The sequence below is a fragment of the Aquila chrysaetos genome, chromosome 1, assembly GCF_900496995.4.
Source record: "Aquila chrysaetos chrysaetos chromosome 1, bAquChr1.4, whole genome shotgun sequence".
Lineage (NCBI taxonomy): Eukaryota > Metazoa > Chordata > Aves > Accipitriformes > Accipitridae > Aquila > Aquila chrysaetos.
Genome location: NC_044004.1, coordinates 3,081,009 through 3,094,111, shown reverse-complemented (window position 1 = coordinate 3,094,111; position 13,103 = coordinate 3,081,009). Strand labels below are relative to the sequence as shown.

Below are 13,103 nucleotides of genomic sequence, written 5' to 3'. Positions count from 1 at the left end.
TCCTTTTGGGGCAAAATGTTAGGGAGGTGGTACTGTTGGAAGAAGAGAGTAGGATGCTGTGGGTGGGATGGAGCTCTGTTTCTACCAACCATTTCTTTGCCAGGGGCTGTGATGGTTTGTAGCTGTTGCGGGGAACTGGTCGAAGAGCTGCACGGCTCAGCTGGACACGACTGTAAGGAGTTTTTCTGGCTTGATGAGATTTGCTGCCCTAAATGCAGCCTGGATCTTCCTTACCCGCCGTCTCTTTTTTTTTTTTTGTACTTCGTCCGCTGTGGCATCTCCTGGTGGGAGACCTGAACCAAAGCCCCCAGCTGTGGAAAGAAGAGCATCAAAAGTTAAAGGAGTTGTAAAGGAAAGAAAAATAATAGTGTGGTGCTGGTTCGTTTTGTTGCCTCTTCTTCCAGAGTGGTCTCTCCTTCCTCGCAAAAAATCACCCAAAGCTTTCCCAGGTGGAGGACGTTTGATTTTTCTCTTGTGCGGTTGAGGAGTTGGAGCCAGCCAACCTTGGCCAACACCTTGGCCAACGCCAGTGACTATCAGCACAAGCCTGAGGGCGAGTGGGGACAGCCGGAGCTTCATCCTCCAGCCGAAACATCCTCTGTCACATGAGCGTGACCAAGGGGAGAGCCCCTGAACCGTCTAAAATCCCTTTGACCCAGCAAATGGTGCAGAGATGAAAACCAAACCCAACTCTATGCAGCGACGCTGAGCTGCGCATTAACTCTGCTGGAGCTGGGAACAAAGGTTTGGGGGCTGGTTTGGGCTTTTTTTAATTTATTTGCAAAGCAAAACAGCTCGGCTGAGCAGAGCAAGCGTTGGTGGAGGAGTGTGAGCTGCTGGGTGGTTGCTGTGCTATAAAATCCCATCCCCACCAGTGCTCGCAGGGGGGGTGTGCTGGCTCCCTGAGCTCTTGTAGCATTTCCACGTTGGCCGGGAGAGTTTCTGAACATGCGTGTTGGTCTCTGGAGGCTTTAATCAAATCCAGGCTTTACCAGAAATCGCCTCGAAATTTCCAGCGAGCCAAGGAAGCCGAAAGCAGCCGGAGCGAGGAGGCTCTCGGGCAGGCGTTCGGCACCGGCAGAGATGCTGTCTTCAGCAAGGGGCGCGAGGAGGGTGCGGGCAAGGGGCTAGTGCCAGCGAAGCAGCCGGGATGAAAGGTGAGTCTGCTCCCTTTTGCTGGGGAGCGTGCAACATATATATGAGCAATGAATATATGATGGGAGGATAGAGGAAAGCCCGGGATGTTCGGCAAAAAAGGGGTCTCAAGGGGGAAAGGAGATGCAGAAGCAAGGGTGCTGCTTGGAGGAATGGGACATTCAGAGGATACTTTGATTTTTGGAGCACCGCTGCCCGGCACGTTTGGGTTCAGGTCCTGCGTTTTCCCCGCCGTCTTTTCACCCCATGCAAAATTGGGAGCTGTGCAATTAATGCGCCGTTAAAAACTCCCCGCTCCGGGGGAGGGTTTTGTTATCCCCTAGTAATTTTATTTGGGAAACAGGATTCAGACTTCAGGTACTTTCCCTGCTTGTTGTGAAACTTAATTGCACGTCCAGCCCTCTCCTGTGGGCAGAAAGGAAAATAAGGCATATTTTTTAACTTCCTTTTCTAAGCTGGGGGTGGGTGAACTTTATGCCTGGCTAGAGACAGTTGTGATCATTCAAGGGTGAGTGGCTCAGAGAATGATTGCAATAGAAAGGAGTAAGAAGAAGAAATAATAAGTATGTGCTTTCCAGTTAAAGGTTTTGAGTATTAACATGGTGTTTGGCAGCAAGGGAGTTTTTACGGCGATACAGAGACATGGGGCTGGTTTTCTGCCTGGCTCCTGAAAAACACCCTGTTAGGGTTATTGTAAAATATTAGTGTCCCATGCGGTGAATCATAAAACTAAAATCATGGGAGAGATGATACTCTGAAGTTGTTATCCCAAGCAGCTGCTCGTGGTTTAACTGGGTCTCTCTGAGGGGAGGGAGGTTTTGGTCACGCGTCTGAGATGTGGTACGTCAACAGGCAAAATCGCTGCATCTTCCTCTTTGCTGCCGCTCACGGGTGCTTGGGGGTTTTGCTGGGGGGAAGCAGCCGGGGGTTGTACTGAGGAATAAAGCTGAAACCTGCAAAAATGCCCTTAAACCACCAAACCTGGATCTCGTGGAAAAAACAAACCAAGTCTGTTTTATGGCCCCTATAATTTCTTGGCGGTGCTGCCGTGTAGCACGTCCTTGTCCTCTCCTTTCTGCCAGGGATGCTCTGGGAGCGTGTTGAACCTGTGCTGGTTCATGTGCATGCTCGATGGTTTTGGAGGGGGGATTTCTACAGAATGAGGAATTGGTGTTGGAAACCGCAGGAGGGGAAGGGAAAGAAAACCTGCCTTGCTATAAGGCTTTCTGGCTGCTTTCAATATTTTGGCCTAATTAATGAGGGGCTTGGGGGACATTGGCTGCAGCTGGGGCTGCTTGGATGCAAATCCCCACCATCCATCTGATGCAGCATTTAACTTAAAGGATGACGTGTGTAAGGAAGAGGGGAAAATAGCTGGAGGAGAAGCTCCCAGCGGGAGAAGAAAAATCCGGCTCGTCCAGCCCTGCTTTGTTTTCAGGGTTACTGAGCCGGGGGTTCGGTTTTGGGCAAGGATGCCTTCACCAAGGGGGGGTGAGGAGCGAGAAGGCAGCGCTGCTCATTGCCCTCTCCTTCCCCTGCCTCCTACCTTTGGAGGTACCATTGATCTCCGAAGGGCATCCCGTGCTGCCAAAGGAGCCTCACATCCATGTTTTCTCCCTGTCTCCGCAGCCTACCCATGAGCTCGGACTTCCAGCATTACAGTTTCAGGATGCCGAACATCGGGTTCCAGAACCTGCCTCTCAACATATACATCGTGGTTTTTGGCACGGCCATCTTCGTCTTCATCCTCAGTTTGCTCTTCTGTTGCTACTTGATCAGGTAAGGGCAAGTTCGCCAGCTGCTTTCAAGAGCTGCCCCGGTTCAGACCAAGGCTGTTGCTGATCCCTCCATCCCAAAAAGAGGATGGCATCACCTTGTCTTTCCGCGGTGCGTCTCGTGCCAACCTGATGTGACCCCTGAAGTGGTTTAACTTGCCCTCATCGTCAAAGAATTTGCTCAGCCATGTAGTGTCAGACTCAACGTTCATCCCTAATAGAGCTAACAGACCTAGCGCGTACGCAGCGAGCGCTGAACGCCGTCTGCCCAACACGTCTTGGAGTTACCAGTCCTGCAAGGCAATTGCATTATCCGCTTTAAAACAGGAGATATATGTATGCTCAAACAGGCATGAAAATATGGTTGGCTTCTCAGAAAGACTGGAAAGGGATGTTTTATGGTTGCTGCTTTCTGCTTAATGTTTCAACACGTTTTCCTCTTTAATGAGTAACTTGTGTACTGTGTGCTTAAGAAATGTTTAATACCTGCTCTGTTCGTTATTGTACACAAATTGCTCATTCAACAGCGCAGTTTAGAGATTAATGATGCAGAGTTGATTTGTTAATCTGAACGATGGGGAGCGGGGCAGGAGGGTTAAAGGTTGTTCCAGTTTGGGGCTTGTTTTAATTATTTTATGGGCCACTGGGGAGTGAGTTGGGCCACTAATTAAGAGGAGAAACTCTTCCTGCCGGAAGGAAAGCAAGAGGCAAGTGGGGAAAAATGTGGTGCCTGGGAATTGAGGTGGTGATGGGGGCAAGTTGTGCTGATAACCTGGGATGCGGGGCTGGCTGTGCCTCTCCCTGTGGCCAGGAGCACAGGGCATCTCTGTGCTGGCAGCGGCTGCCGAAATCCTGCGCACCCAGAGTTCTCCTGCCAAGTTGCCGAAGAGCTTTTCCATCCCCTTTCCCTGCCCTCTGGCTTTTCAGATGGCCCCAGCTCCCTGCTAGCCGTATATCCATTGCATTCCCTCCATCCGTCCCTGTAAGACAGGCACCTGGTCTCTTCTTGCACCACGGAGGCTGCATCTGGCTGGCTCACAGCAGCCAGTCCCACCAGGTTTTCTACCCAGAGGGTGTTGAAAATGTTTTGTCCTGCTTTTGTAGACCAGGGAAGCAAGATTTCAATGTCGCCTTCTAAATATTTGATAATTTCTGCCTATTTTCAGCTCTGTACAAAGCAAAACCTCATAAAACTTGCAGGTGAGCCCAAATCCAGGCTTACCCAGGCGTGATTTGGGCTCCCTGGGCATCGTATCTTTATTTTTGCCTGCAATTATGCACAAGAAAAGGGTGTTTGAAGGTGCAATGTATCTGTCCACCCCGGCAGACAAGGCAGAAATAGATCGAGGGGTCATCCCCCACCTGGCAATTTGTATCTCAGTACTTGATGTTAACAAGGTCTGTGCTGGGATATTGCATCTGTGTCCAGTGTTTGCATTTTAATTGGGATGCCAATGGGAGGGGATGCAAAAAAAATAAACAAATGGTGTTCAGAAGGCTCAAGGACGTGTTTTGCCCAGATTGAGCTTGAATCTATATGGCTCACTTGCAAAATGAAAAAGTGTTTGGACTTTCAGAGTATTTTCCTGGGCACTGGGTCTTGCTGGGTGTGTTCTGCCCCAAAGAAGAAATAACAAGTAGTAATGTCTGGAAGATCAAGCCAGAAAATCTTTAAATTTAGAAGTTGGAGGCGTGTTGTAAGAGAGAGGGTGAGTAACGGGTGAAACTAGCCAGCAAGGGAAGTGGCAAATCCTTCGTCTCTTCATGTCTTTAAATCAAGACAGAGGACCTTTCTGGATGAGACGTTTTGGCTCCCATTCCCAGGAGTAACAAAGTGCTATTTAACGAACTATGATAGATGGGAGGTTGGATTAGATCATCTAATGATCCCTTTATAGCCCTAAACTCTACAGAGACTCTACAAATTGCTCCTCAGACCACCACTGCTAGCTCTATTATTGGCAAAACAGAGCCAAACAAGAATCCTCCAGCCCCCATTTTGGAGGGTTTCGCCATACCATGGGTTTTAGGTGTGCCGATGTGCCCCAGAAGCATCCACCTCCTTTGAATTTGCTGTGTAATCTCAGCTTGTGTGGGGCAGAAAAGCTTGAGCTTTGGCGTGATTCGAAAAGCCTTGTAGATGGACAGCGGGATGAGGACCATGTGCCTGCAAGTGCAGAGCATCCCAAATGATTGCTCCAGGAAGGCTTTGCCATTTAACGCCAAAGCATTGCTGGTGTCTGGCTGCGTAGCAAGCAAATACCCGTAGCCTTGCAGCAGGAGGATTTGGTATACAAAGTAAGATATTGAATTTAAGTTGAATTTTTCCCCGTCCTGAACCAGCTGCTAAAGCCTCCTGGATTACCCCATGCATTCCTGACCCCTTCTGCAATGAGATGCGTGGCTTTAATACAGAATTGCATCTGGAGGCTGTATAAAAGAGAGGTGTTAATTTAACAAGCAGATGCAGCATGGATCAAACCATGTCGTCACAGAGAAACCGACCCAGGGCAGAGGGGTGCGGGCAAGTACGATCCCCTCGGGAGCTCCAGGGCTCCGCTTTGCACCCGTGAGGGTTATTTGCAGGTAACAGCGGCTCGTGGCTTTTCCAGGCCCTGCTTAGGTGCAGAGGCAACGCAGCCCATCCTCTCCCTCTTCTCTCGTGACTCTCACATCTGCAAATATTGGCAAATAACAAGCGGAGCTCATGACACCATCCTTCGGGCCCTGGTTCTCATCGCCTGCTCTGGATCAGAGCATCCCATGCAGCCCTTCTCCGCATCCCCGGCTGGGGAGGCATCCGGAGTGTGGAAGAGCCAATATCTGGTGTATTTACCTCTAATCACAGAGCTGACGGCATTAAATAAAGCATGCGCCAGAGGAGGAGGGCATGTGGGCTGCGCTTCGCAACTGTGTCAATACGGAGTGTGCTGCCCAGTCCAACGGGAGGAAGGAGTGATGTTTTTAATCGGGTTGGCTCAAAATGGAGTCCAATAGGAATTTCAGCCAAAAGCTAAGCAAACATCATCGCTGTCTGTGTGCAGTCCAGGCGAATCTCAACCTCTTCTGCCACTGCAAACCACTCCAGTATAAAGCAAGGGTCGCACTCTCACGGCTGCTGCCTCTGCTTGGAAAAATGAGGGGAAAAAAAAGGGAAGAAAAAGAAATTTTGCAGGCAGCCATTTGTGTCTGATCTCTGCTGAATTGATAAACGGTAACAACCTCCTGTTGCCTTCAGTCCCCTAAAACCCAATTCAGAAGGATGCTGAGCGAAATGCTGTGCTTGCCAAGCATTTGGAAGGTGTGCACGCTCATCCTGGATAAAAGCTGTAGCATCCTCTCTACCTGTGCTTTGCTGTGGGTTGCACAGGGCTCGTCTCTGCTCAGACTGGAGCGGCTCAAAGTCTACAGGAGGCACAGGGTACGTAGCCCTTAAAAAGCTATTTTTTACAGGGCTTTTTCCTTCTGCGTTCAAACTTGCCAGGATCAAACTCAGTGGTTGGGTTTGGAGAGCCCAAGGAGCCGGACTGGGCTGGGGAGAGCGATGCAGTGACGGGGCAAAGAGCCAGTGCCCGGTAGCTTTCTACTCTTTCTACTGTAAAGCGTTAAATAAGCAGATCTTGGAGGTAAACCTGCAAAAAGTTGTTTCCTCTGCATTTTATTCCCATAGTTGTTGGCTTGCTATAGATGATTTGGAGTCACCCAGATAAATGGAGTGCTCCCTTTCCTGCGGGAGGCATGGAAAGTTTGGGAAGAGATCACAAAATCCACGAGAGGCAGTTATTAAATTCAGGGATGGGTGATGGCGTGCGTGCACGCACGGTATCCAGCCACGCGCTGGCTTTTAAGATGCTGTGTGGTCCCTTATCTAAATCAGCCATCTGCCAGAAATTCCTCCAGAGTCGCAGCTCTTGACACGAGATGGATGAAGCCCTCGGTCCGATGGGGAGTAACGCTTGCCAGGACCCGGGGTCTCGTTATGACAGCTGCGCTAGGTCCGACCGGGATCCATCTGGCCCAGGATCCTGGCTTCGAAAGGAAAGTACGGAGGAGCAGACCGAGCTTGCACGCTTCGGGACCAGATGTGCTCGTGCCGTTCCCCGTAACCTTCAGGGAGTTTTGGGTTTTTGTTGTTGTTGGTTTTTTTTTCTTTTTGGCAAAGTCTCCCCGTCTAGCTCAGCACCAGCCCGTGGCTTTGTAGCATCCGTGCTCCGATGGCACAGAGCTGCACGGATCTGTGGCCAGGTGGTTGCTTCTTCCCCATCGCTGGTCCAGATACCTCCACGGTATCCGCAGATGCTTGGGCTTGTTCTGCGTGACACGTTCCCTCCGGTGGCTTTGGCTTATCGGGGCCAATGTCTCGGCGGCCACTCGGTGCTCCGTAAGACATGCTTTTTTCCGTACTGGGAGAGTTTTTCCCCTTGTATGCAGTCTCCAGCCACGCATCTTGCTTTGCCCCATCTGTGTTTCATAACCAGTTTCCCAGCCGGCGGGATCCCTGCGGATCGGGCCGGTTTCATCCTGTTTTCGCTATTGTTCGTGCATCTTCTGCTTGTGTTTCTGCTCAGGGTCGTTGGCGGAGGGATGAAACCCCAGCCTTCTCCTTCCTGCCTGCTGCAATTTTATCTGTGGCTCTGCAGGCAGGTTCTCTGCCAGGCAGCATCATTAGAGGAGGTGGGATGGCTCCCCACTAAATTCAGGGCTCAGGAGCTGACTTACTGCAACTCTCCCGGAAGCATTAAGGTGCATTTTTACCCATTCCTTGACTTTTAAGGCCCATGACGTTTGGGGAGGGTGTTTTCAAGCAAAAAGGACAGAGATAATATTTTTACATCCTATTTTTATAACTCGCTCACTGCAGCCTTGCAGGATCAGAAGGCCTCTGAGAGCTCAGGGTGAAACAGCTGGGGTTTGAGACAGCCCCCAGAATATTTTCAGAGAAGTGAAATTACAGACAAGGGGTTTCCCATTTGAAATCACGCTCAAGGCTAGCTGGGGAAAATACTCGCTGTCCAAGCCCTGCAGACACACATTGACATCTTATTAAAGGTCCTTGGCCAACTCTTTATCCTCGATGACTTCCCTCTCGAGTTTCCAGAGCACTTCACTAAATGCCATGTCTTGTAATGAGAAGCAATATTAGTTGGTTGGTTTTTTTTAAAACGTATTTATTTTAGGAGCATAATCAGCTTCTCCAGCCAGCTGATACCTGCAGAGCACTCCACTGGGCTGTGGGAAATGGGCTGCGGGAAATGGGCTGCTGCTTGTTCTGCTGTGGAAAGATGTTTTATTAATAATAGTTTGAACTGAAAACTATGGAGGGATGTGATGTGTGTATGTTTGCTGTTTTGCTCAGTCCTTAGGAATGGGGACAAAGGCCATGCGTCCTGGAGAGGGGAGGCTGGGGAGGGAGGGGATGGGACCAGCCCTTTGCTTGTGGCTTCAAATTCCTGCTGCCACCAGCTGGACTTCCCGCTGCAGCAGGTGTTTTTGGAATAGGTTCATCCCCTCCATCTCCGTCCCTTGATTTGCTCCAGGAATGGATGCTGTTGGGTAAAAAAAAAAACACCCAAAAACCCAAAACTGTGCTGACCATGGTGCTTCGAAAGGTAGGTGGGGGGAAGCAGCTTATGCAATTTATAATCCTGATTTTGCTCCACCGCTGCATCGACTCTGGCCCCAGGGCAAGATTGCGTGGGCTTGTCACCCTGTGCTTTAACATAGCGCACCCTCGTCTGCTCTCCTGATAAAAAAAATCAACCCCAAAACAAAAAATCCCAAGATACAGGTTCGTTCTCCTGCAGTTTTTGGCAGCTCGTTATCTCTGGTTATTAAGTTGTCCCCCCCCGTGATAGGAGGCAAGAGATGGAAGATGTCCCGCTGCTTCTTTTCCAAAGCTTTCTGCTCTGGTGTTGTCTTCGGATAAATAGCCATCCTTTGCTTGCTCAGCCAGATGGATGACCTTTTGTTGAATGCTTCTTCCTGAGCGTTTGGGAGGCAGAAGCAGCACGATTGATCTTGTGATAGAAGATAAAGCTGTGTTTGAGGAAACTAACATCACCCAAGCAGAATGATGGGGGCTTCGGTGGGAAACCTCTGAGCGGGGACGTTTCCTTCCCCGTCCTTGCTCAAGAGGGAGCAGAGCTTTCCTCAGGTCTGAATACCCATCGCTTGGAAAAAGGTGCCGCGTCCAGTCTAGAAATGGTTGGCAGCAGAAGCGGTTGGAAACTGGGGGTATTTATGGCAGCTCGTGATTTACTCAACAGCTTTTGCTGGTCTTAACAAAGCAGGTGATGACTTAACAAAGTGCAGGTGATGTCTGTGTGGAAAATTGAGGAGGTTGAAAGAGGAAAAGGGGAGGAGGTTGCCTGCTTCTGGATGGAGATGTTGCCCTCCCAGCTACAGGGAAAGCTGGTTGTTGCTTAAATGCGTCATTTCATGTGGCCATTCTCGGTTCCAAAATGAAAAATTAAATATATATATATTTAATCTGGAAAGCGGGGAAATGAAATGTTTGGGGTATTACAGTAATCCTGATTTTTTTTACCTGTCTTCATGTTTCTCCCTATTTTGATTGCAGGCTCAGACATCAAGCACACAAAGAGCTTTACGCCTACAAACAGGTGAGATGATACACAGTAAGTTGTCTTCTTCTCCCCTTCGGCTTAGCGCCATATCCACGTTGGAGTAGTCACTCCTGCAGGTTTCCTTGTGTTGTTCTTCTCCTTTGGAGGCTTTTGCTCTTCGAAGAGAAGTTGTAACACCCGGGCAAATCTCTGTCCCTGCTGATCTAATTTTTTTCTACCAGCTGGGCACCCCAGGAGCATCTCTCACCTGTTAGTCTGCAGGTCTTCGCATTTTCAGATGAGGTTCCTGAGCGGTGGGGACATCTCCACCCCTGGAGCACCTCAACTGGGCAACCTCTCCAAACCCTCACGTTATTTCCCGCTGGTGAGCAGTAATGCCGTCACTTCCCCAGCAATCAAACGATGTTTTGTGGGGTCCGAATCTGCTCCCCGGGTTGGACCCAGCTGCTCTGGACCACTCGCAGCCATGGGGATCTCGTAGGGAACACCTCCACATCACCTTGGCAAACCCAGCTGTTTTCTGCATGCGCCCACACGCGCCAGCGCCCTTGTTAAAATAAACACGGCCAAGAGGTTGGTGTCAGGTTGCTGCTTCAATGTCCTGTTTTCTCCGGGGCTTGTGTAATTTTTCTGCCTCCGATCTGTCGTTGGAGCAGGAAACCGGGTGGAGTTGGGCTGATACAATAACACATGGTTGTCCTGGATTTATAGCCCTCTCCAGGTGTTTAGCCTGGATGAAGTGAAAACGAAGTGGCAGATGTCCCTGCAGGAGCTTGTTGCAGAGTGTGGGAGCCCAGGAGGTTTAAATTTGGGAGGAGACCTCCTGGATTTGGTCCTCATGTTAGTGCTTATAGCTGTGCCAGCGCTGCCTTCCTCCTGTTTCTGCACAGGGGTAAAGACCCGATGTGCTCGCTGGCTGTGTCGGGTTTACTGGGGGTTTCCAGTTCTACTGGGACGCTAAACGGGATCTCTCTTTACGGAGATTTTTTCCTGCGAATGCTCATGGCAGAAGCTGTGTCCTGACCCTGGCGCTCTGTCTTACAGGTTATACTCAAGGAGAAGGTGAAGGAGCTGAACCTACACGAGGTGAGTACGTCCTTGGGGCGGTAGCGTAGCGGCAAAGACTCCCTCACCCTCCTCTTCCTCGCACTGGGGAGGGGATGGAGGACAGGCAAAGGCTGGCACAGGCAGGAGGCTGCAAAAACTCAAAATTAACTCCATCGGGAGCAAAACACACAGCTAGTGTGCTTTGGAAATCTGGAAAGCACAACTGCTTTACTTGTTTTTGGAGAAACGGGGCACTCCAAAGCCTCAAAGCCTTCGTCCTGGTCTGTGAGTGCCTGGGGGCAGCACGGGGTGTTTGCGGTGATTTTATCCGGCTGCAGAGGTGTGCCGGCATCACCGCCCGCTTGCTGCCAGCAGCGGGGTTTGCTCTGCAGCCTCCTACCTCATTACAGGGAACACGGCCAGGGTAGGTTAACAGCAGCTCCTGATGCTGCTTTTCTCTTTGAGCAAGTCTAATTGCTTGTTTATGCAGCCGGTAAAAGCACATCTGCAAAGGGGGTCTGCATTAAACCATCTCCCTCCTCCTTCTGGATCCCCTTTAGCTTTTACTGCATTATTATTATTTACTACATTATTATTTTTATTATTTATTGCATTATTATTATCACTGCGATAAAAATCTGTGTATAAAAGGGGAGGCAGATGCAGGCTAAGCTGTGTATAAACAGTGTCCCTTGACGGTTATGCCCCCTCCAGCCCCGCTCTGCCTCGCCACCGTCAGAGCATGATGATATCCAGCACATCTCTGCCAGCCGCGTTACTTGGGCAGAGTAAACTCTGCTGGGATTTAATTGAAATCAAAGATAAACACGTTCCCTAGACTTCTGCCCCTCGCGCTCCTGCTTTGCGGAGGAGAGCTGGCTGGAAGAGGCAGGCAAAGGGATGACTACTTGGACGTATTAAGAATTAAAACCCCTTTTTTCCAGCCCCAAAACCATGCGGGTTTCTTCTCGGTTTTGGGAGGAGGGCAGAGCCCGCGGCAGCCATAAGTCAAAGCCCCGGCGGACTTTGCATTTAAACTTTGCAGGGGGAATTGCACCAGCGCCGGCCCCGGCCCCACGATGTGGACACAGCAGTGGCTCCTTGCTGGGTCCCTCTGTGTTAATGAGTTAAGAGGATCTCCAGAGACTGAAACACGTCTCGGAGTAACAGTGTTACCCTAATCCACCTCTACGTACCTGCCCCTTCAGGTTTAAAACACGTTGGTTGTTCTCTGCAGGTTTCCAGGCTCTTTTAGGGCTAAGTGTCCCTATTTACAGACCATTTTTCATGCTGAAGTTGAGCAGGAAGCTGCTCAAACCCTGCTTCAAACACGGGCTGGATTTATTTCCCCTAATGACAACAAAAATGCCCACCCGCATCCGAGACACGAGTCCGCTTGTCTGTTAAATACCAGCTCCATTTGTTTATAAGCTGCTATTTTATTTTTAATTCCCCGAGCAGAGCAACGAGAGCCCGTCCCACATTTCATCCTCACCCTACGCTCCCTGCAGCCAAGGCTTGAGGCCCCTATTTCTGATCCGCTCGCATTAAATTGACTTGCAGTGGGGTTTTTTGCAGGCACGCAGACTTAAAAGCACTTCCCGCAGTGAGAAGCTCCTTGCGGGGGGGATTTGGGAGCATGCCGGAGCTGGGAATGGCAGTGCTAACCTTCCGTCCTCCTCCTCCGTCACCTCTGTTCCCGGCTCGCCACAGCTCTCCCAGCCCAAACGCTTTCAGGGAAGACGAAGGGGTCCATGGGGAAGGGGATAGAGCAGCTCCAACTCTTCCCTGGGATTTGGGAAAGGCTGGAAGGGTTTTGCTCCAGCCCCTTCCAAAACATCCCTTTTTGGGCATTTGGATTTTGGTATTTACAGTAAGCGGTTCTGGAAAGCGGAGCGCAGGGGGGATTTTGCAACAACACGGGATGGCTGCCAGGGCTCGCCCGGAGCCTTGCAGAGGGGAAAGTCCCCGCCAAGCTCTTCAGCCCCACGTTTCTGGGTTTGTTTTTCCTCTTTTTTCCATCACGCTGCCTCTCCCTGGCTTTCACGGGGCTCAAGATGTGTGTGTTCCTCGGGGACCGATCCGAGCAGCTACGCCAGCATTTGCTCGCTCAATAAAAAAGTCTCCGACGAGCTTTGGGTGGCTGGAAAGTATCGACGGGCGCCGTGTCCCTGGGAAAGCCGGGAGCCTCCGGCCGTGCTTGCCAGCCGCCTGCTTCATCCCGAAGGCTTTTGGCAGCGGGGCTGGCCCTTGTTTCGGACTGCTGGAGACTCCCAGGCTGGGGGGGCAGGGGAGGGGGGCTGGGAAAAACATATACAAAATCCCCAGGAATATCCAAAATGAGTCAGGAAGAACCAGCAGCATGGGGGAAGGAGATTTCGGCTGGGTCTCTTGCCCAGTGGGAAAACAGCCACCAACCTTCCCAGCCCCGGGGCGGAGATGCACCCTTTGCCTTTTCCTCTTCCCAGAGTTACCCCTGGGGATGCAGCTCAGTCCCAGGGACCAAGCAGCAGCATGGATCCATCCCCCTGCACCCTAA

General features: G+C 50.7%; 1 protein-coding gene across 6 annotated transcripts in view; it reads left to right on the top strand.

Moving 5' to 3' along the window:
* Positions 1-13,103, top strand: part of RNF24 (ring finger protein 24) — a 32,427-nt gene that overhangs the window by 15,924 nt on the left and 3,400 nt on the right. For 5 of the 6 annotated variants that reach the window (XM_030009682.1, XM_030009655.1, XM_030009673.2 and 2 more), the window contains 3 exons: positions 2,785-2,934; positions 9,511-9,553; positions 10,562-10,603. In XM_030009682.1, the coding sequence (XP_029865542.1) occupies positions 2,792-2,934; positions 9,511-9,553; positions 10,562-10,603 (228 nt within the window). In that variant the 5' untranslated portion in view covers positions 2,785-2,791. Of the gene's footprint in view, positions 1-4; positions 1,158-2,784; positions 2,935-9,510; positions 9,554-10,561; positions 10,604-13,103 lie in introns of those variants that run through there. The other variant, XM_030009664.2, reaches the window with a different exon arrangement.